A 21,977-nucleotide genomic window follows, 5' to 3' on the forward strand; every position below is an offset into this window, starting at 1 on the left:
CTATTTATCTTTTGTACAGACATATAGATTGTAATGAGGCAATTGTTAGTACTCAGTTTATCATATACTTCTTTTTATGATACACAATACTAGTATTTAAAACAAAAAATATCTTTAAACACAAATAAGTTATTAAAATATTATTATTGAATACAAATAATAAAACAAAATTTATCTCTTACTATTTAATCAAGTTCATAATAAAAAAAAATAATCTTTTAGGAACAAATCAAATTCATTGTAATTTTAGATCACTGAAATTTTCATTGTTATACAAATAAATATATAGTTATTATTTGAACCAATTTATTTATTTTCAAGAAATAAGGTTGAACTGAACTGGATTATTACTTCATCATTTCCCGAATTTAATCCAAAAGAATTTGGCTCAATTTAATTTTTTTAAAGACGATTTAACTTAAATTAGTTTTTGCTTTTGATGCCAAAATAATATAAAGTTTTTATTTAATAGGATTTATTAGTTTTACATTTTTATTTATTAAACAATTTGTATTTATTCTATTATAGGAATCAAATCTTGAAAAGCTGAAGCAGAGAGTAAAGAAAATGGCTGGAGAAACAACAAGTGAAGATGAGAAACGTCAGATTGAAATAGAACGTTCTCGCCTTTTAACTATTTTAGATGAAAAGAAAAAATCTTTACACATGTTAACAGAAGAGTTAAAAATCATGATGGTAATATATGCACATTATCTTCAAAAATGTATTTAATAAGTTGCAAAATAGTTTTATATTGCATTCATTCATTTTTTTAGGATAAAATAAATGTGGCCATCAAAGATCTAGAGACAAATAAGAGAGAGAATTCCAAGTTAACAGAAAAAATTAAATATCTTGATTTCTATATCTCAAATTCACAGAAAACGCTAAAATGTTGTATTTCAAGAAAAGAGGTATTTATATTTGTACACAATTGTAATCTAATAAATTTTATTAAACAACGTATTTTTTATTTTTAACATAGTGATATTCTTGAAATAATGAGAATGAGAGATTTTAGTTTTTATTCATTTGTTGTGAAAATTACTTTCATAGCTTCAAAATACAGGTTATGTAAAGGCAGTATTAGTGCATTTATAGCACTATTAACACGAGAAATAAGAATTAGATGTAGATAAAGTTTTAGCTATGTTAAAATAATAAAATTTAATACAAACATTTATAAAGATGTAAAAATATACAATTCTCAACTTTGGAACTGCAACACCGTGAAGAAGCGATATAGACACACGCGAAATCGAGACACTAGGAGATGGGATTTACACATGCAAAGGATAAAAAATATGCAGGTATTTAAGATTTGGCAGTATAAATATCATTTTTAGAAATATATGTCTGTTATATGTCTTGGCAAACAATTAATAATGATTACTGAAGGAATATTACGCCACTCTGCGAATTTAGGCATTCAAAATACAAAATCTCTTGTTTGCTGCTCCCTTTGCAGATGTTGACTGATTGCATTCTAGACGGGTGATAGAGTTGAAGATACAGTAAATCACGATAGCTCATCAAACCCACATATGCTGGTTGCAGCAGCAATAATAATGTGAAGTTTGCAATTGTAGTGTCAGTAACACTTTGTAAGAAGACTATAACGTTGACTCTGCAACCAAATCAACTTATCGTCGAGTTTTTAGTGTCTGTGGGGTGGAAACTAAATCCATGCGTATTATTATGTTTCCACGCCATAGTACTTTGAGTTAGGACATTCTATATTTCCTTTACACCAGCCTAATCACAGCAGTGGTGTCATCATCTCTTTGTCCCTCGTCGAACACCTTTGCCTCCAAAGCATCATTCGTAACCGAGTAAGATATTTCTCCATTCAAAAGGCTACATTGTTGCAACGCTTTTCACTAGGTTGCCAATCCAGTGCATTGACATAGGCATAATGGAATACTGACAGCAAGACGTTTCTAGCTTGAAATTTAGTATATAAGCATAACCTAATAGTTTACGAAGATACTGTCGAAAGATTCTAAACGCAACAAGCAATCTTAGATTTCAGTCAAAGTCACACAAGATTGAGTTACTGCCAATCATTTGATAGGATGATCCATTGACACACAAGATTCATCATGTCCAACTTCCTCTCTGTCATCGAGATCTTTGCACTATTAGGTAGGGCTAACGATTTCAAACCACACATTTTAAGACATTTCTCAGGTATATCAGACATGCTTTAAGCCCTTACGTTGATAATGAGCAATCATATAACAGATCTTTCTTCATTCTTTGGTCGCAGATTGTGATCACAAAGTTTTTCACCATAAACAATTTATAATTTTGAAACTCCTTTCTCATGACATGAATTGGTGATGCACCACTCGAAAATATAATCATTATTGCATATTAACCACAAATCATTTCTTTCTTATATTCGTAATTTGATGACTTTTCCTTCTTGTTGTTAGTTTTATTGTTGAATTGTAAATACTTTTATATCAAGGAGAACTGCTATGTATTGACTGGCTCTGAGGTTTTAAAGTAATTTCTATTATTTAAAATTTTAACTTGTAAAATTATTTCTGCATTTAAAAGAAAAGTCAGATTCTTAGATATAAAAATAAAATAAACTTTTTAAATCAATCGCGTGAGAGAGAGAGAGAGAAATCTAATTATTTCTTCAAGTCTTTTTGGTAATAACTTGTATTTCATAGTTAGACTGTTAAATATATGAAATATATTTTTGTATTCTAATATAAAGATACTCTTTTAAGATTTCTTTATTATATATAGAGCACTCCTAAAATGTGTGCTGTAAATTATTACTCATCCTTATGCTGTTTTAATGCTGTTAATATTTTGCCTAAATATGTAATCTCTTTTAAATAATTTACTGATTTTTAATTCATCTTATAATGCCGGAATAATAAGATTATTGCTCTTTTCTTTTAAAAGGAATTGCTTGTCCAAGAATGTCTGATAAAATTTCAGATGAAAAGATATCAGAAGTTATTAAATGATAGAAATAAGTCTGTTGTTTCCCTCAAGAAGAGCAAAACTGAGTTCGAAATAGTAAGTTCTCAAAAGTGAATGAAGCATTTGCAATTCACTTATTGCTTCCTTTCAGAATACTTAATTTATAGTGAGAAAAATTATATTGAACTAGTTTGAATAAATGGTTTTTGTAGATGGAAAATATGTTACTAATTAGTTTTGATACTTTTATTTATAGCAGTCCCATAGCTAGACTAGTTTTAACCGCGTTTAGGCTATGGCGCGTTATTTACCGCTGCACTCCGTCCCCATCCAATTTCTACAGTAATGTAGTAATATAATAATAAAATAATAAATATATATATGTAATAATAAAATTCCATAGTCAAGAATACTCTTAAAATTCTAACTGTATGTTCTTTTCATTTTTAATGGCGACGTTCTCTTATTTGAAAGTACATGGAATTAAATCCACAGCCCCGTAGTCAAGTTGTTTTTCCCGCCTTTTCTACACATACAGTTTTAGAATGTTCTCGAGATATTTAAAGCGAACTGGATTGGCTGACGAGGCTGACGTCATTTCTTGGAAGCTCCGCCTTTCCAGAGGCTATAAAAAGACTCGCAAAAGGAATATTGGAGCTTTTTTTCTTAAATGTCACGATGCAGTAAACTTCATATAAAAAGTTATTAGTAATTCTTTTTATTTACTCCGGATATCTGATTTTTGTAACTCTTATTTCTCCTGAATAATAATAAATGGATCCTGTTTTTTAAACTTACCGTCTGATTATTAAAGCTACGACTACATCTTCACAAATCTATTTATTCCGGACAAAAGCTGATACATCACATATATATATAATAAATTCAGGAGCAGAAGTAGTGTTGAAATCCATTGGGGTTTCCCCGCCACAGGTTCGAATCCTGTCGACTCAGTTGTAATAAATTCAGGAGCAGAAGTAGTGTTGATCCAGAATGACTAGGAAACTGGAGGCGAATGCAGATTAAATCTTCAGTTTTATTTTCGGCAACATGTTGCGGCTACACACAAGTTGGCACATTAAATGTGCCTGTTCCAAAAGGCTTACATTTTTGATAATTTTGTAGCAAGAAAGCAGAGCAGACAGACAGCAGTGTAGCTAGGCCAAAGCGTGGAAAGCAAGCGCGTATTGTTCAGGATGAAATCTCACGTCAGACTGAGTTAGTTTTGGTTTTCAAAGCATTTTGATTGGATAGTTAATATTGCTGTAAAATGATTATTGGCTGCTTGAGTTTTAGTTCAATTTACATCACCAGAATTACGTAAAAGTAATGTGACATAGATTTTTCACGAAATGACGCAGTGCAGACTGGGTTACTATTTTTAGAATAGAGAAGGGAAATTTACGTTGCTATTTTAATCTTTTACATATATATATAGTAATATAATGAGTAGAATGTAGAGTAATATAATAGTAATTCCGTAATACAATGGCAAATGAAATATTCATTTTTGGCGGACAATTTCCGATGGCCACAGTTTAGAAATTGCTGCTAATAATGCCTCGAACACATTATCACGACCGAAGGGATGGCGGTACAGGAATTCAGCAAGGTACTATTCTAGGTGATGTAAATAAGCGATGAAGCTGACGAACTCTTGTTTGTCGACCCTCGGTATTCCTTCGAATGGGAGCAAAATTCAGTCCGAAGTCATTTGGGAAGAGTTCTAAAGGGTGAGGCATCCGTCCTTTGTTCAGAAAAATAATACTGTAAATTTGATTCACAAAACTGCTGGCTGGAATCATGAAGTGGAGAAGATTTCTTTTTCTCTCAGTTTCTGCTTCGGAAGTTATTAGCTGGCTGTTCCCCACAGAGGTCTTTCTCCTTGGAAAGTATTATTGACTTTGATTCTGCTTCTCCATTTGCAATCCATGGTAAAAAAACGCTCTTCTCGACTGGGCCTTTTGGGAATGCTCCGTCTTCTATGAGGCTGCGGCATTTTCCTTGCTCGTCTCTGCTATCATTCTCTCATTGAAACGAGAGGTATTTGATTTCCTTACCCGAACTTTTTCACTTTCTTCAACCTTTACCTACAAGGCCATTACCGTCTGCCCAGTTTGCCACCTAGACTAGAGGAATTTATTCACTGCCGGGCTTTGTCGTTATGTCCACAAATGGTAATAAGCCTCAGTTCATGGCCACTTTCCTACGGAAAGATAATTTTTTCTCTACCGTAAAAGGTAATTAAGTTCTTCTTCTAGAAGGTTTCGTATTCGTTAGATTGAAGATATTTGAGGCAACACTTTTAAAGTTCCCCCCCCCAAAAAAAAAAATCGACTGAAAAAGGCCTACCTTCCCCCCTGTAGAATATTCTGTGTTCTTTCATTCTTTGATATATACAATAAAAATCATACTTCATCGAGTTTGATTATTTAAGCTCCAAGTGATTAACATCCTTATTATTTTCCTTACATATTTATGTAAATAGTAAGAAACAAGTTTTTCAAATTAAAATTAAATAAATAAATAATTATAAATTACTGTTGTATTTAAACGTCACTATAATGATATGACATGATTTTGATCTGTCTTTTTGTGCAAACTACCTCTCCCAGAAGCTTATACACGTTTAACCGAATCATCATACATATCTGGTGCGGATGAAAAAAATTGAGTAAGAAAGGTTAAGGCAGAAAACTAAAAAGAATGTTAAAAACAACATTATTTTATAAACTAATCTTTTAAAACATCACTACGTTTAATAAAATATGTGTTAGATTATTACCTGTTTTAAAACACGGACACAGAATTTAATTTAGAATCTATTTATTTTAGATGATGAAAGATAGAACTGAAGAATTAAAAAATTGCAACGATTTACTTGACGCAGAGATCCGCACTGAAGAAGAAGAACGCCGAATGGTAAAACGTAAATTCCAAGAATGTGATGATAAAGTTTTGAAGCTTCAGTCCAAGTAATAACAACTGCATTTTTAAAAGAGAAAAATACTGAATTAATTTTACTTTCAGTTACCACATTAGTGTTAGCCGAGTTATTTTTAATAGATAAATTTCTTGTAATAGTATTACTGCAGCTGTGTTGCTTTATGCTTTTTCTTAAAAATCTTCTTAATGTACTATTTCTAATTGAATATGCTTAAATACTTGTTTTAAGAAATTATGTAAAATATTTTTTATGAGAAAAGGAATATATTTATGAATAATAAGAGTTCATCATAAGATAGATCCTGGGATTTAAAAATATGTTTATCGTACGGCATTAAAAATATGTTTATGGTAACAGATTTTGTGATGCTTTTTTTTAATCTAGAAAAAAAATGGTACTGTTAATTTTGAACAAAAACGTCATAATGCATTGAAAACTTTTAAATATTTTAGGTTGAAATTAAAGATAACTGCATTTAAAACTAAGTTTAATGCATTAATTTGATTTGGTGATGGAAATTTTAAGAATGCTACTCTGGAGCTTCACGAATGTTACAATGGTACTGGTAATACTCAAATTTTTTTTTTTTTTTTTCAAATGCGTAGACGGTGCTTGAGAACTTTCAGTGCTTTTGAATTTTAGCTGCGAAAATCACCCCAAGGTCAGCAGGTGTTATGGCTTTCAAGGCTGTTATACATTCCGGCGAGGAGGTTAGAATGAATTCTAATTATTCTAACCGCCTTAATTCATTCATTTTAGATTCCCTTTTTAACCACTACTATTCTCCTACAATCAATAATTAAGAGCGACAGGAACTCAGAGAGATGAGAATAAAGAAAATTACGCTCTTAGCAATTTGAGAAAGAAAATGTACGGTGGAATATCCGGTTATGAAAGAAATCGGTTACATCCAAAACTGGCAGAATTTCATACTTGGAATAAATTGGAAACCCAGGCTTCTTCGTGAATTTCTGTGTTTACAACCCTTGGAGGATTAAAATCAGCCTTTTAAACGTATTATTATTATTTTGCCTTCCGAAGAGCTTTATTAATAATCGAGAATCTACATAATTATCACCAAACTTAAAAGCTTTAATTAACTCTTGAATTGAAGTAATATGAATAGTAGAAAGAAAGAGTATATAAAATGGAAATTTGAATGAAAAATCCCGATCGGTTATAATTTAAATCGATCAAGAACTCAGATCTCCTGTAAAAAGCATGAATAACTTTTATTGCAATATTTTTATTGCTATATTACAATGTTCTATAAAATTTGTAAAATTAGAAATAAAAGGCTTCAGATTTATTGCTCTCAAGTATTTTCTCTGGATTAAAATCCTAGTTGAAAGTGAAAAATATGAGTTTTGGAATTCTCACATTTATTTCACATTTAAGTAACGTTATCTGAATATATATGTCGATAAAAAGTTTTAATAATGGACTTATCTGCATGCAGGTATAAAATCCTTTTGGATGCTTTGGGAGTATCCGAACCTGGAGAAAGCGCTGAAGCTGAAATGCTGATTAAAGTAAGATATAAGAATAGCAGATAACATCGCATCTAATTTTAATTTTCCTATCTGTTTGTGGAAATTTTCATATATAATTTTACTAGAAAAGTACATAAATTAGACATTTGTAATGATTTTACTAGTAATAAAACAATGATAAATAAAACAATAAATTCCATTCCAATTGAAATGTCTTATTTGATCGTTTTTCTTTCCGTAAACTTTCTCATGTTTAACATATTCATGCAAAGTCCTGTGCATAAAGTATCTTTGTGTTGTAAACGATCTTCTATGGACGACGTGTCTTCTATCGCGTGCTTTTTCGTAATCAGCCTGTAGAGTACCTCACTTTGGAATTCTAAGTTAATGTTGGAAGTGAGGAATCTAAGAACTGATAAGCGAATAATCGCTTGCGTTCGGTAACAAGAAACAACAAGATAGAAGGGTGACTAACCCTTTATTATTCCAATAAGATTTAACAAAACTCCGCCTGGGAGTGTACAAGCAAAGCCCACACTTGGACTTGAACTTAAAAGACTAAGAATTAAACTAAAACTAAGATTAACTAAAACAAGTATAGCCGAAGCTATCAAGGTTCAATTTGAATTGGCCTCTTAACTTATTTTACTACGTAGCAAGGGCCTGAGTACGGCCGAGCGTAATAACAGCTTTGAAAGAGAGAGTGGCCAAAAAGGCAAACGCGCGTAAATCAGAAACTCTGATTCTCTCTGACTCAGTAACTTCGTGGTTTAAATACCGCTCCTCCTCATTAAATATTCAGCAAATTTCAAAACTACGTTCTGGCCGGAAGTAGTAAGTTGAAGTTAAGAATTTGACAGGAAAGGAACTTAAAATTTAACTGTTAATAAAATTAACAAAGCTAATCATTTTATACACACCATTTGATATAATCTAAAAACACAATACCTTATGTATAAGTACTTAAGACAAATATGCAAATGAGGTATTTTGTATTAATATCCTTTTTCCGCACTTATAATTAATCAAAATGCAAACTTACTATTTTTGGTTTTTTAGACAAGCCAAACTTTTCAAAGGCGGCTGACACATGTTAGCAATTTCCAGAATTTACCGCCAGATAGCATTATGACATTCAAAAACAATTACAATAAATGCAAACGTGAGAGATGATGTTAACTACTCATGCACCTTTTAAATATCAATAGAATAAAATATTTTGATATCGTTGATTGTGAATTTCTGTCCTGATAAATAACTCAAAAACTATAAGCATAGTGCATGTAAATATAAAAGAAAAGTTTAAAGGTCAACACACAGTACATTTTTTGGCTAGGAAGTGGGCTTAAGATGTTCTACCAGTAAAATAGTTTAAGCCCATAAGTTTTAACTATAGGGCCTCATGTAAATTTTAGAGATAACCATTCTTCATTATAATCATTATAATTAAATCATTATAATCTTATTTTGTGTTACTAAAACGAGGGAAGAGGGTATTGCAATCCTTTAAAAGAGCTCTGGATCTTAGAATTTAGAGCCTTATTATTCTTCTATTTATTTGACAGAATGCTTTTACTCCTTCAAAAGAAGAAGCTCAAGTTAGTCGTATTCGAAATCCATCGAATTTTGACTTAAACGAGGTTTCAGTTTCAAATTGAGTTTTACGCGATTTTAAATTTCAAATTTTTATGTTTTTTTAATATACCTTTTCGCATATTACTTTATTTAGTAGCTAGAATGCAAGAAAGCATTTCGAATTTTTATCTTGATAAATAGTAACTTTACTTGCATTCAGAAATAATTTTTTATAAGATATTCACTACTCGCATGTAAAAAGATGGGTAGCTAATAATATTTTCTGATACAATTTTATCAATCAGTTATTAAAAGCATCTCGGTTTAATAAATGCATAAATGTAGGAATTTTCTTTACTGCATTTAAAATCTAAGTATTTTCTTAAAAAAATTTATGCATTTAATTTGCTTTCCGGACACTTTTATTTTAATATACTGTTAATAAATTCAGTGATGAAAATTTCGGAAACCTTTAGTTATATACGCAAAGTTTAACAGCTTATAACATTTACATATTTAAATTATTGTACTGAACATCATACGTTAATACGATAACAATCTTGTTAGAAGCTTAGGAGCTTCGAAGCTTGGACTTGTGCCACTTTATTATTTCTTTGAACTTTTAGTATTATTATTTACATGACTGTATTTTTACCTTTTATGTGTTATACTTTTTTTAGTACAGTCTATGTATGATTACGTTATGTATTGATGTATTGTACTGTTGATGTATCATTTTTACTTCCTTGTACGAAGTAAAAAGGAAGTATTGTAATCGCGAAAACTTTCAGACAGCATATTTCAACGAAAATATCCATTTTGACCGCTATCGAATGCAATTGAACGGTGTTGTCGCGTGATATCTGTACGTAAGGACAGAATAAAAGACTCGTTTCCTCCAAAAAAATTATAAAACTGCTTTAAAATGAATTCTGAGGAGAATTTTTCGTGGCGTCTGTACGAACGTATGTACGTATGTACGTATCTCGCATAACTCAAAAACGAGTAGCCTCAGAACGTTTAAATTTTGTATATAGGACTGCTATAACATGTAGATGTGGCACCTCGTATTTTGGTTGCAATCGGCCGCACCAAACGTATATAAATACTATATTTATATATATATATATATATCTACTTTGTTACTCGACACAGTAATCTCAGTTTCTTTACTCTTATATGTTTGTAAATTGTACATTTTTTGCTTTAAAAATGATTGAATTATGTTGTTGCCTTAATTTATTATTACGTATTAAATCATGCTTAATCCTTTCTGGAATTTTTTCGAGGAAATAAGTGTTTAAGATTTACTTAATTTTTAATAATTAGTAATTTAATTTTTAATAATTAGTAATTTTTAATACAGATATTTTGAGCTTTTATGTATTTTTGTCTTGTCGCGAAGTGAAAACAGAATTAATTGAATGAGAAATACTCAATCGTCTGTGAAAAACTCTTTCTCTTTTGTTTTATTTGCTCAATTTCTTTTTTACATCGTTCTAGCTTTATTATAGTATTTGAAAAGAACATGTGGCAACGATTAGATAATTCTTTAAATGATATACATTTTGTGCATCCTGAGTTATAATATGAACGAAATATAATACTGTTAAGTGAACCTAGTGCCAGAGTGTCGCTATGTTAAACAAATAGAGTTAATTTTAAAGAATGCCTTTATTCTATTGTGGTTTATGCGCTGTCGGCGAAGTAGATTTAATTAAATCCAATAAGTTTAAAAGAAATGCAAGAAACAAATGCGTATAATTTAATATTCCGTACAAGGAAGTCGTGGTGTACACATCAGATTTTTTCTTTGTATCAGTATTATTTTTAAGTATTATTTCATTATTATTATTATTATTATATTATTATCAAGTCGGTTTGTTTTCTTTAACAGGAGTATATATTATTCATGGTATATTCTAGTATTTTTATTATAATGGTATTTGTATTTTATACTTTTTCTTATCTCTCTCCAGACCTAGACTTATGTTTTTAGTGTTGTATTGTATTTCCTTGTACTATGAGTTATTTACTTACATCAGTAAGCCTCGTGAAATGCTTCGCGAAACACGAGGAGTTTTGCATTGGTTTTCTGAATGAGATACATTCCGCAAGAGAAGAAGAGGAAGAATGACCTTGCTTGTTTGCATTAGCTGCACATAAGTCACGTGATCTCTGAGGTCATCGGAATGTATCTCATTAAAAAATACAATAAAATTTAATTTAGAGCTTAATAAGAGCACTTTGCGTTATAATTTAACATTTTCGTAAACGTTATGCCTACTGAACTGTGAAAAAGAAAATTTCTAAGTTTCCCACAATTACCTATCGCATTTTATTGTGAAGTCTTTTAGTGTAATTACAACCAGTAAAGTCCCAGTAGGTGAACCAAAGATTTCAATTCATCGAGCATTGTAATAAGATATATATCATGATAGTGCAACTGCTTTTGTTAACTGTACTTTATTTTACTGTTTCTTCTAACTAATAATCTTCTATGATAGTTTCCAAAGAATTTTGACTGGACTTAGGTCAGGATTTTTGGCCAGGTCATTCTAATAGCATTCTCCTGGAACTAATTTTTGCACTGAATAAAATCATGGTAAGAGAGGGAATCCTGCTGAAATTATAGTAGTTATAGCGATTTTTAGGTTTAAATTATAAGTTGACATTTTCATTCAGACGATAAATTTTGGCTGTATCAACGAAATGAATTCAAATTTTTAATTATGTGAATAATTCTTTGATATAATTTATTTAACTTTTTTTAAAATCTGTCCTGATTTATCTTGATTTTTATTATCTCTGAAAGTATTTGCATGTAATCTTATAACATTATTATTACATATTTACAATTTTATCCGTTTAATTTTATGTGCGCAGTCTTTCAAAATATTAAATATCTTAAGAATTTTTTGTTTCTATATGTAATCTTTTGATTTTAAAAAAATAAAATTATTGATGTCTATATTAATCGATCATAGGCTGAAGAAGAAAAAAAAGATCTCCAATATGAAAGAGATAAGATGATATCCGTTGTTTTAAAAAATGAAGAAGAGCTTACAGCTTTAAAGAATACTCTGTGGCTAATCGATGCTGCCAATGAGCAATTTCGTCAAGCATTATACCCGCCTGGAATAAGCTGTAAGTTTTACTATTCAATTATTTAATTATTTATTAGCCCAAAGAGGCAATATGCCTAGAAGGGCTATTAATTTTGTTATGGCATTTTGCGTTGCTTCGCTATAAACGGAGTTTCACTTTTCAAACTGTTGCCACCAAATATTAGATCCCTGCATTATATTTAAAGAAATTAAATAATGAAGAATCTGCATGAATGTATGTATGTTTCTCGCACTGTGCGAAAAACAACGGTACCTAGAGCCATCCAATTTTGAATGACGTAATCCTACTGCAAATATGCGCATCTGGAAGCCTAAATTTGGAATTTGTTTTATTATCGATTGTAATATTTATTTACTTTGTAACATTGATTTACTTTGTAAAAATTTAGCGAATTTTTTATTAACAAAGTTAAGGATTTCAAAGCGGGCAATGGCAACGTTGTACTGAAAAAACATTTTTATCTCCGGAGAAATACCTTACAAGTTCTGCTAGATTTATCGGTATTTCTAACCTAAGTTTTCTCTACTGTAGTGTACTTTAGCTATTAGTAATTATTGTTCAAAAGTGTTGTTTTTTTAATTAATTTTATATTCCCCCTTTTTTTTCTGCTAATTACGTTTGATTGGATAGACATTGAGAACGTGTTTTGAATATTTCAGGAATATTAAACAGCAATCAGAATCGTATATTTACAACAAGCCATCTGAAGTCAGTATATTAGTAGAGTTGGGAATTATTTGAAGATTCGGTTTTTGTACCAATGATTTCAAAATTAATTTTAAAATATCAGTGTATTGGCATACATCCATTATAACGCCAGTAACGAACGTCAATATTACGTTCTAGCGACTTGGACATAGCCAGGGCGATGCAGGGAGGTGCACTTTCACTCTCCTTAAACAAATGCCCAGTTAATAAGGATTTACGATTACGACTTTAATGACCCAAATAATAGTAAACAATCTATGGCCATACTTAGTACCCATATTGTATAACGTATTTAATCTGTTATGTACCTCTTAATATTGTGTTGTCGATTTAAGATTTAATTATTACTAGCGCACCAAGAAACTCACACTACTTGGCCTATTATTTATATGTATGTTATAAATGTTTTTTTCTGCATCAGGCTATAGCCAGCCCATTCCTCCTTTCTAGGCTTTCCCAGATAGCATTTCAGGTTTATTGAAACTTGACGCACACTTTAGTCGTTTTCAAAATTATCTTTTAATTTATCTCTTATCTTATATCTATTCTTATAAAAAATTTAAAAAAACATGATTTAATTATCTATATAATTCTAAATATATACTAGTTACTCATGACAGTATTCGAAATAACATATCTGTTCTACAAGGGGTAGAGTCCTGAACCTAGGCACCCTGGTACTACATCGTTTCCCCAGTACGTCCCCTTAAATAAATCTAAATTCGTTTAAGGAGAGTGAAAGTAGCATTAATCAGCAAAACCTGCCAAAAACTTTTAATTCCGTTCACACAGAAAGGGCCGCAAAATCTTCAGTTGTCCCGGGACGCTGAAAACCCTAGCTACGCCTTTGATGAAAGGGACATATTCCTGTTAAACAATGATCAAAGTTGATCGCTAACTAAATTTTATATTATAATATATACAGGGTGATTAAAAAATATCGGCCAAAAATGTAAAGAGAGATAGACGTAACTGAAATAACCAGATTTTGGAATATGTGTGCCGAAATGGTACCTGTACCACCTCTGTGCCGAGGTGGTATAGGCAGCTGTTGAGCAGTAGGAGAAGCTTTCCTGGCGTAATTTGTTACTTCCCATGCGGAATAGTAGTGGTTCGCATTTAACTGCACGAAAGTGGAGCTTGCTGATGTACATTATATCTACAGGGCTGCGGATGGAAATTGAGTAGTTGCTCAAAGGAGCTACTTGGGAATCATTCTTAGTGCTTCTTTAGACGGCTGCTCCATTTTAATCTCACTCCCACAGATAAAATTCATATTGGTGAATTCTATGTTCGTGTATAGATGCATATCGCTCAAAATATGCATGCTAATGATGAGTTCTGTATTAAAACGCTTTTGCCTATCGCCCAATAATGTCCTGTATCTCCTCGAAATGCATTTTGAGAAATGATGGACTAGGTTATATTGAAATCTGCGTATTTTGATCTCTGTTATCTGCCCGTACATTTTAGCTAGATATTTTTGAACCACCCTGTATATGTGTGTCTTTAAGATAAAAATTCAATTTTAGTTTTGAAACTATTTCTTTTTAAGTTGTACTTACTTTTATCCTATAATAAGATCTGTTTTATTTCAACTAAAATTTAATGCGCATAATTAACTGCTTTAAACTAAAATTTAATGCGTAAAATTAACTGCTGACTTCTTTGAGAACACATGAGTTACTCAAAATAATCTCTCTAACCCACTGCCTTCACTTCAAAGGAAAAATCTAAAAAAATAAATTTGGAATATTTATTTTAAGATGCGGCAATTTGTTCCAACTCCCTATCCCTGAACATAATTAATAGCCAATTTAAATGCATACTAATTAAAATTTTTGCGTAACTTAAAATTATACAGCTGCTAACAACGGAGGATTTAATCTTTACGATTCAGAAATCCGTCATTTTTACCAACTATGCGATAATAAAATAACTGAATGGTTTTTGAAAAACCGCTAGAATTTGATAAACTATTTAAAATCTATAAAGCTTTTTATTTGAAGTACTATTTCTCGATCTATCTAATGGTACAAAGATCGAAATTCTGCAACGATAAAAATAAGGATGAGAGAGAAAGTATCAATACTATTTCTTTTTTCTTTAACCTACCTCAAATTTTGAAACATTTCTGCGTGTGATATTGCACTGATATCGCAGATACGCATGTGAAAATTTTCAACAAAGTCCATTTTGCAAAAGATTCAAAAATTGGTTTCAAGATTTTATCCAAATAAAATAGAAGCTAAGTAAAATATAACTTTGTAAAAAAATAATTCATAAAAATGAAATTTTATGTTTTTATGAACAATTATATGCTTGGATCCCCAGTAACCGAGTGGATAAGACAAAATGTTAGGTAACTTGACCCGGTTTGGAATATCGGTGCACAGGGATACATTTATTCTTCTTCCGAAGTATAACGTGAATACGAGCCGGTTTCCTTTAGAAAGACAAGGCCTAACCGCGGTCGAGTGGTAAAATCGCTGAACACTGGTAGTTCGGTCAGCGAATAGCCCGTTTGCAGAATTCACTGTCCGAAATATGTAATGGTTTCTATAATTGCGCTCGAAATAAAATGAGAAGGAAAATAATCCGCCATTATCTGGATTTTGCGGACTAAGTCTCGTGCTTTTACCTTATTCTTCAAGTGCGAGAAAATATACGGAATTATCATAGTTCTTGCACACCGCTGCAATGTAAGCATGTCTAGTTAGCAAACTGAAAGATCCGTACTTCGAATCCCAGGAAAAGTGCAGCTGATTTTTCAAGTTTCTTGACCCAAAAATGTCTATTAATCTCAATAAATTTTTTGTTTCCTTTAGTTTATTGTTCCGTGAGGAAAAAAAAACTTTATATCGTCAAAAGGAACTATAAAAACCAGAAGTAGAGGAAAAAATACATATTTAAATAATATTTGCTCATTTTGATTTCATTTTCAAATGTATAAAAAGCAGGCTTTAAAGTTTGTCATAATTACGTATTAGCGTTTTTTCACATGAAGTGCTCTGCAAATTAATCTAAAATAACTGCTAAAATATTTTTTTTTAATTTTAATGATGCAATGGTTGCCCCTTTTTTTTTTTTTTTTTTTTTTTTTTTTTAGCAGAAGATAATGAATTGCTGAAAAATACAGAGAGAGAGAAGCAAAGTCTTGCTGTTCAAATGCATTTACATAAAACTCATCTCAGATCGCTAGAAGACGATGTTAAAAGTATGCAAGAAAAAGTGGATGAGAAACAGAACTTTTCAAAGGAGTTGCAAGATATTATAGCTGATCGTGAAGCAGAAAATAGCACAATTTCAAAAGAAATATCAGATCTTCATACCAAAATTCAGAGGGCAGACAGGTGCAATTCTCGTTTAAGTTTAGATGTAAGAAATAAACCCGACCATTCTGGAATAGAAGAGGTATTCTTTCATCTTGTTTAATTCTCTCAGAATTTGAAAACGACCCAATTTATGTTTTAAAACGATATGCATAAATTAAATATACTTAAGCCAATAATATCTCCCTATATATATATATATACAAATTTGTTAGTTCTTTCGTATTTTTTATAAATTGAAATGCATCTACTTTTCTAATCCCTACACATATATACAGTGGTGGTCAAAATTGTGGACACTTTTGGAAATTTTTATGTTTTTGAACTTTATATGCTTATAGAAAATGTTACGTTTCGCAAAATGTAAACTTGTATATATCATTTTAAAGGGAATTTATTACTGAATTCAATACAAAACACAAAATTCAATTATTTGCAATACAAAAAAGTTGTATGTACTTTAATATAAATAAAAAATACAGTTATGAAGTGTTTTGTAATGTCTAGCTTTCCTGGGCAATCACTGTTCTTGTTCTGAAAAACAATCAAATGTTAGTAACTGCCAGTAGAAGCTGACATCATGTTTACACTTGAAACAATTCATTATTTTGCTTTGTTCTGTAGAAGGAGGACCTGTTTCTTATACACTGCATTACAAGTAGGAATTTTTGTAAAAATTTTTAATATTTAGTCAAGAAGCAATGACATCAAATAAAAGAGTAGATTGGACACCTAGAAAGAGATGTAATATTGTTGTGTTACGAGAGAGTGGTCTTTCCTATGCTGAAATTGTAAGACAGGTGGGTGGTTCAGTGACTACATCTGGAGTCCGAAAGTTTTGTTTACGATATCAGGAGACAAATTCAATAAAAAACAAAGAAGGAAGAGGCCGAAAAAGGTGCACCACATCTATTAATGACAGAAGAATAAAACGACTATGTCTCCAAGATAGAAAAATGTCATCAGCGGCCATCGGAAGTGATCTGAATGATGCTGGTGTTTCTGTCAGTTCAAGAACAATCGGGAGAAGATTAACAGATGTTGGACTGAGAGGTAGAATTCCACGAAAAAAGCCTTATCTTAATTTTCAGCAAGGAAAAAAAAAAAAAAAAAGACTACAGTGGGCAAAGGAACACATTAATTGGGCAGATGATCAGTGGTCACAAGTTATATGGAGTGATGAAATTAAGATATCGTTATTCGGTAGTGATGGGCGAAAATATGTAAGACATAGAATAGGAGAAGAGCCACATCCTGACTGCATTCAAGCAACTGTGAAGAACCCAGTTAGTGTTATGATTTGGCCATGCATGTCAGCAGACGGTATTGTTCGGCTTCATGTCATCGATGGGATACTGAATGCCAGAAAATACATTGACACTATTCTAGAACCAAAACTTCTACCTTCCATCAGAGATCTCTTTTCCAACAATGCTTCGTTTATTTTTCAGCAGAATTCTGGTCCTCGCCACACGGCTAAAATATCGAAAGAGTGGTTTCGTACAAAGAGCATTAAATTGTTGTCATGGCCAGGAAAAAGTCCTGACCTCGATCCTATCGAAAATTTGTGGCACCGTTTGAAAACTCTTGTCCGAATGAGGCGCCCATCAAATAAAAGGGAACTAATTGAGGTTATAATTGTTTCCTGGCATCATGTAATAACGAAAGAAGAGCTTAAAACTCTTGTCAGCTCAATGAAACGTCGATGTGAAGCTGTAATCAAAAATAAAGGGTACCCTACTAAGTACTGATAACTCACTGCAATCATCACTATCTAATGTATATCGATAACTATTATCGTTTAACTTTTTTTGTATTGCAAATAATTGAATTTTGTGTTTTGTATTGAATTCAGTAATAAATTCTCTTTAAAATGATATATACAAGTTTGCATTTTGTGAAACGTAACGTTTTCTATAAGCATACAAAGTTCAAAAACATAAAAATTTTCAAAAGTGTCCACAATTTTGGCCACCACTGTATATATATGTATATATAATGTAAGAAATTTAGAACTAATGTTTCTCAAAGACCAGAAATTGAAATTCATTAAATTTCAAATAATTTAAATACATTGAAATGGTTCATCGGCTAATTCTGGATAGAGAAAAGCAAGGATTTTTGTAGAAGAGAGATTTCAATTAATTTCAATGTCCCTTCTCCCTGATGAAGTGACATTGAGAGTAATTGAATTCCTCTTCTGTTTTTGTTCATTTTTCTTTAAATTTCATAATTTTTTTAAACAAAAACAGAAGAGGTATTCAATCAACCTTAATGTCACTTCATCAGAGGGCAGGAACTTTGAAATTAATTAAAATCTCTCTTCTACAAAAATGCTTTCTTTTCTGTATCCAGAATTAGCCGATGAACCATTCCAATGTATTTTAATTATAATTATAATAGTTCACCCGAAAATTCTGGCCCTTTCCCAAAGTAAAGAAAAAAACAAAGTAAATTTTAATTAGAATAATTAGAGTAATCTTAAATAAAGAGAATTCTACCCTTTTAAAAGAATTGAACACGAAAGTGAAAAAACAAAATACTTCAGTGAAAAATTTTAAATCAAAATGTTTACATTTAATCCAATGAATTAAGATGTGAGTGAACTCATAAAAAACTTATTTAGAACGCACAAAAAGTAAATAAGAACTTCCATCACTCTCATTAGACTCCTGTCTAAACATTAGATGAGAAACCGTAAGGTACGTACAGGTTTGCCATTTTGGCTTCATTGGCAAAACTAAAAAGCCTTGGCTGGAAAGTAATTGTTCAAAAAGCTAAAATCATTCATATATATACACTGGTGTGCAAAAATTAAGGACGAGACGGTTTTTTCAATATAACTTTGTACAAAAGCTTTCCAAATCAACACATTTAATACCGTAAGATCCCCAATACGTAAGGACATAAGTAATGTAAGCAACACTTACTAAAAGAGAAATCAGAGGGATAAAAAGAAGCTTTATTGAAAAAGTAGCATGGAGCGCAAGGCGACTGAAGGCCGAAACATCCCTGTGATGGGTGTCCAGCAAGAAAAATCTGGTCTTTAATAGGGGATATAATCTCCCCTGACTGCTAGGCAGGTTTCACAGCGTCTACCCATGCTGAGAATGAGGGTGTCGATGAGTTGTTGAGGCATTGCTGCCCATTCGTCTTGCAGCGCCAATCGAAGCTTCGGAATCGTTACTGGTGGTAAGGTACGAGCTGCCAAGCGTCTGCCTAGAAAATCCCATATATGCTCAATGGGATTGAGATCCGGATCGTGCCCGCCAATCCATACGTTCAATATCCTCACTCTCTAAGAGCTGTTCGGCAGCTATTGTGCGATGACATGGTGCATTGTCGTCCATGAAAAGGAACTGTGGACCCATAGCGCCTCTAAAAAAACGCACATATGGAAGAAGAATCTCGTTACCATAACGGGTCCCGTTGACTGAACCTGCGTCGAAAATGTGAAGGTCTGTACGACTACCAAGCATGATGCCTCCCCAAACGAGAACACTGCCACCTCCATACCTGTCCCTTTCAATGATGTTCGAGGGATGATTGCGGCTTCCCCGCTCTCTCCAGATGAGTATGCGATGAGAATCGCTACTCAGACTGAATCTGCTCTCATCTGTAAAGAGTACTCGTCCCCATTCATTGTCTCTCCAATTCCGGTGTTCCCGGCACCACAGAGAACGCCTTCTCCGATGGGCAGGCGTTAGAGGTACACACCGTACAGGGCGTCGTGCAAACAGACCACCATCGTGCAGTCTTCTGGCCACTGTAAAACGCGATATCGGTCGTCCAGTCGCCTGTGTCGTGTGTCTAGCGATTTCTCCCGCTGTTTGTCGCCTGTTTCTCCTGGCCTATAAGGCAATATACCGGTCATCTTCGGGTGTGGTTCCTCGTGGACGACCACTACTAAACCCCCGGATAGCTGTTCCTGTAGTTTGAAATTGTCTCCAAAGTCGTGAAACGATGCCGATGCTGTGAGCAATTCCGAACTCTGCAGCCACACTTGTCACTCTGCGGCCTTCCTCCAACTTCCCAATGATTCGACCTCGGGTAAAAGCATCCAAATGTCGTCTAACAGATTGATTATTCGCCATTTCTCGCTGAGGCAGTAACTCGGTGTGATTTTAACTGCTATACGGCGTGTAATCCCTTTGCCAGAAATACTGATCTTACACCGACAACATGCTTTATACTACTCAGAGACTCCCCCATTACGTCTACCTGCATATCTGCGCATGTGCTACCGTACATCACCTTACTTAATCTCCTGATTGGTCTTTCTGTCCGCTCTGCCTCTTCGTTCAGCTGATATGCTAATTTTTCGACTTCGTCCTTAATTTTTGCACACCAGTGTATATAGCAATATCTATATATTGTTATTTAGGTATTCTCAATTTAAAATTTAGAGTTAATCTAAAGTCCTCTTTTAGCCCATTTTGGGCTTATCAACAGTATTTTGCTAATAAGACAGGACGAATATTACTTTTCCTTTCAAAACTGCCGTTGCTATAACGTTACAGATTTTAAGAACTAACTTTTCTTTAAATTTCTTATCTTTACTTTTAATTTTTAGATGAAATTATCAATTATTAGTTTTTCATATGTTGGATCGCTTCTATTTTACATGATTTCTTGTACTCGGTCTACGTAAATTGAAAAATTTTGAAGCTTTTTTTGCTTGCTTATGATTTTAATAATAAATATACATATTTAAAAATTTTTTACCTGACCTCTGTGATTTCAAAACTTACATATGTCTTTATTTTTTCATTATTGGATTATTTATATTTTTATGTTATGTTTGTTAGGAACGGTCTGCTCAAATTGTTTATAATTCTGATGCTATGATTATGCAATTTTTAGATTCCTTACTTGGGCTTGTAGGACTTTACTGATGAAAACACAGATTACTTTGATTATTTTTCTAAAATTATTCTAAGATTTAAAATTTGTCTCTTTATTGGTTCAGAAACAGGCTGATTTATTTACTTCTTCCATTGCACCAGTCTTCTGATGACGATGCAACGAAAGGTGTAATTTTTTATTTCATTCTTGTTTTTTAGCATGTTTTGCCCCCTTTTTCTTGCAGTCTAGCATTATGCTTCTGTTTTTTGGCTTTTGCATAAGGATTATTCCAAACGGACTAAGGGATCAATTTTAAACGCATTATTTATTTTAATTTATTTCACATTATTACCACCACTCGTTGCTGCTTTCAGCGCACAATAGAATTAGATTTTGAGCTGCTTTTTACTATGTATTTATTTATTACACACAAACATATATATAATTTATTTACTAATGGAAAAGCAGAGTGGTATCTAAGCCAAGTAAAATTTTTATGTATGTATAATTTACAAGCCAAGTAAATCACGCAGGCTTAATGCTATAAGGTATTTTCTTTCTCCTTCCTACATGCCTTCGTGGTGTAAATGGAAGCATGGTCGATACATAATTGGAAGATCCGGAATTCGAACTCCATTCGTGCATCGAAAGAACCGGTTGATCTTTACATTATGGTAACTTGACGTTTTTTTTGGCGACCAACTCTCCTACAGCAACCCTCTATTTTTTTTTCCGCCATTTTGTCTTCACGAAGTAAAGACATGTTTCTTTTCTTTTTATCTACTGAACACTTCTTCCAACAATCTAGTAGCCGAATTACACTTATGCTAGAAATTTTATCAAACAAAACTGCTTAATCATGACAAATATTCACTGCAAAATTGGGAAAAAGTGCACAATACCATACTCCTTACGCGTTTTTCAAAATAACACATACACATAAACCATGTACACGCCGACTTATTTTTACTTAAAAAAACATCCCAGAATTGCACAAAAATG

At 32.2% G+C, this 21,977-nt stretch overlaps 1 protein-coding gene across 1 annotated transcript in view; it reads left to right on the forward strand.

The window, feature by feature from the left end:
* Positions 1–21,977, forward strand: part of LOC118188348 (coiled-coil domain-containing protein 39-like) — a 63,154-nt gene that overhangs the window by 30,134 nt on the left and 11,043 nt on the right. The window contains exons 11-17 of the mRNA XM_035358760.2: positions 529–696; positions 777–914; positions 2,926–3,042; positions 5,782–5,921; positions 7,353–7,425; positions 11,949–12,108; positions 15,908–16,212. Coding sequence (XP_035214651.2) covers positions 529–696; positions 777–914; positions 2,926–3,042; positions 5,782–5,921; positions 7,353–7,425; positions 11,949–12,108; positions 15,908–16,212 — 1,101 coding nt within the window. The remainder of the gene's footprint in view (positions 1–528; positions 697–776; positions 915–2,925; positions 3,043–5,781; positions 5,922–7,352; positions 7,426–11,948; positions 12,109–15,907; positions 16,213–21,977) is intronic.

This window comes from Stegodyphus dumicola, chromosome 10, assembly GCF_044657685.1.
Source record: "Stegodyphus dumicola isolate Sdum_Otavi_A_Nest chromosome 10, ASM4465768v1".
Classification (NCBI taxonomy): domain Eukaryota; kingdom Metazoa; phylum Arthropoda; class Arachnida; order Araneae; family Eresidae; genus Stegodyphus; species Stegodyphus dumicola.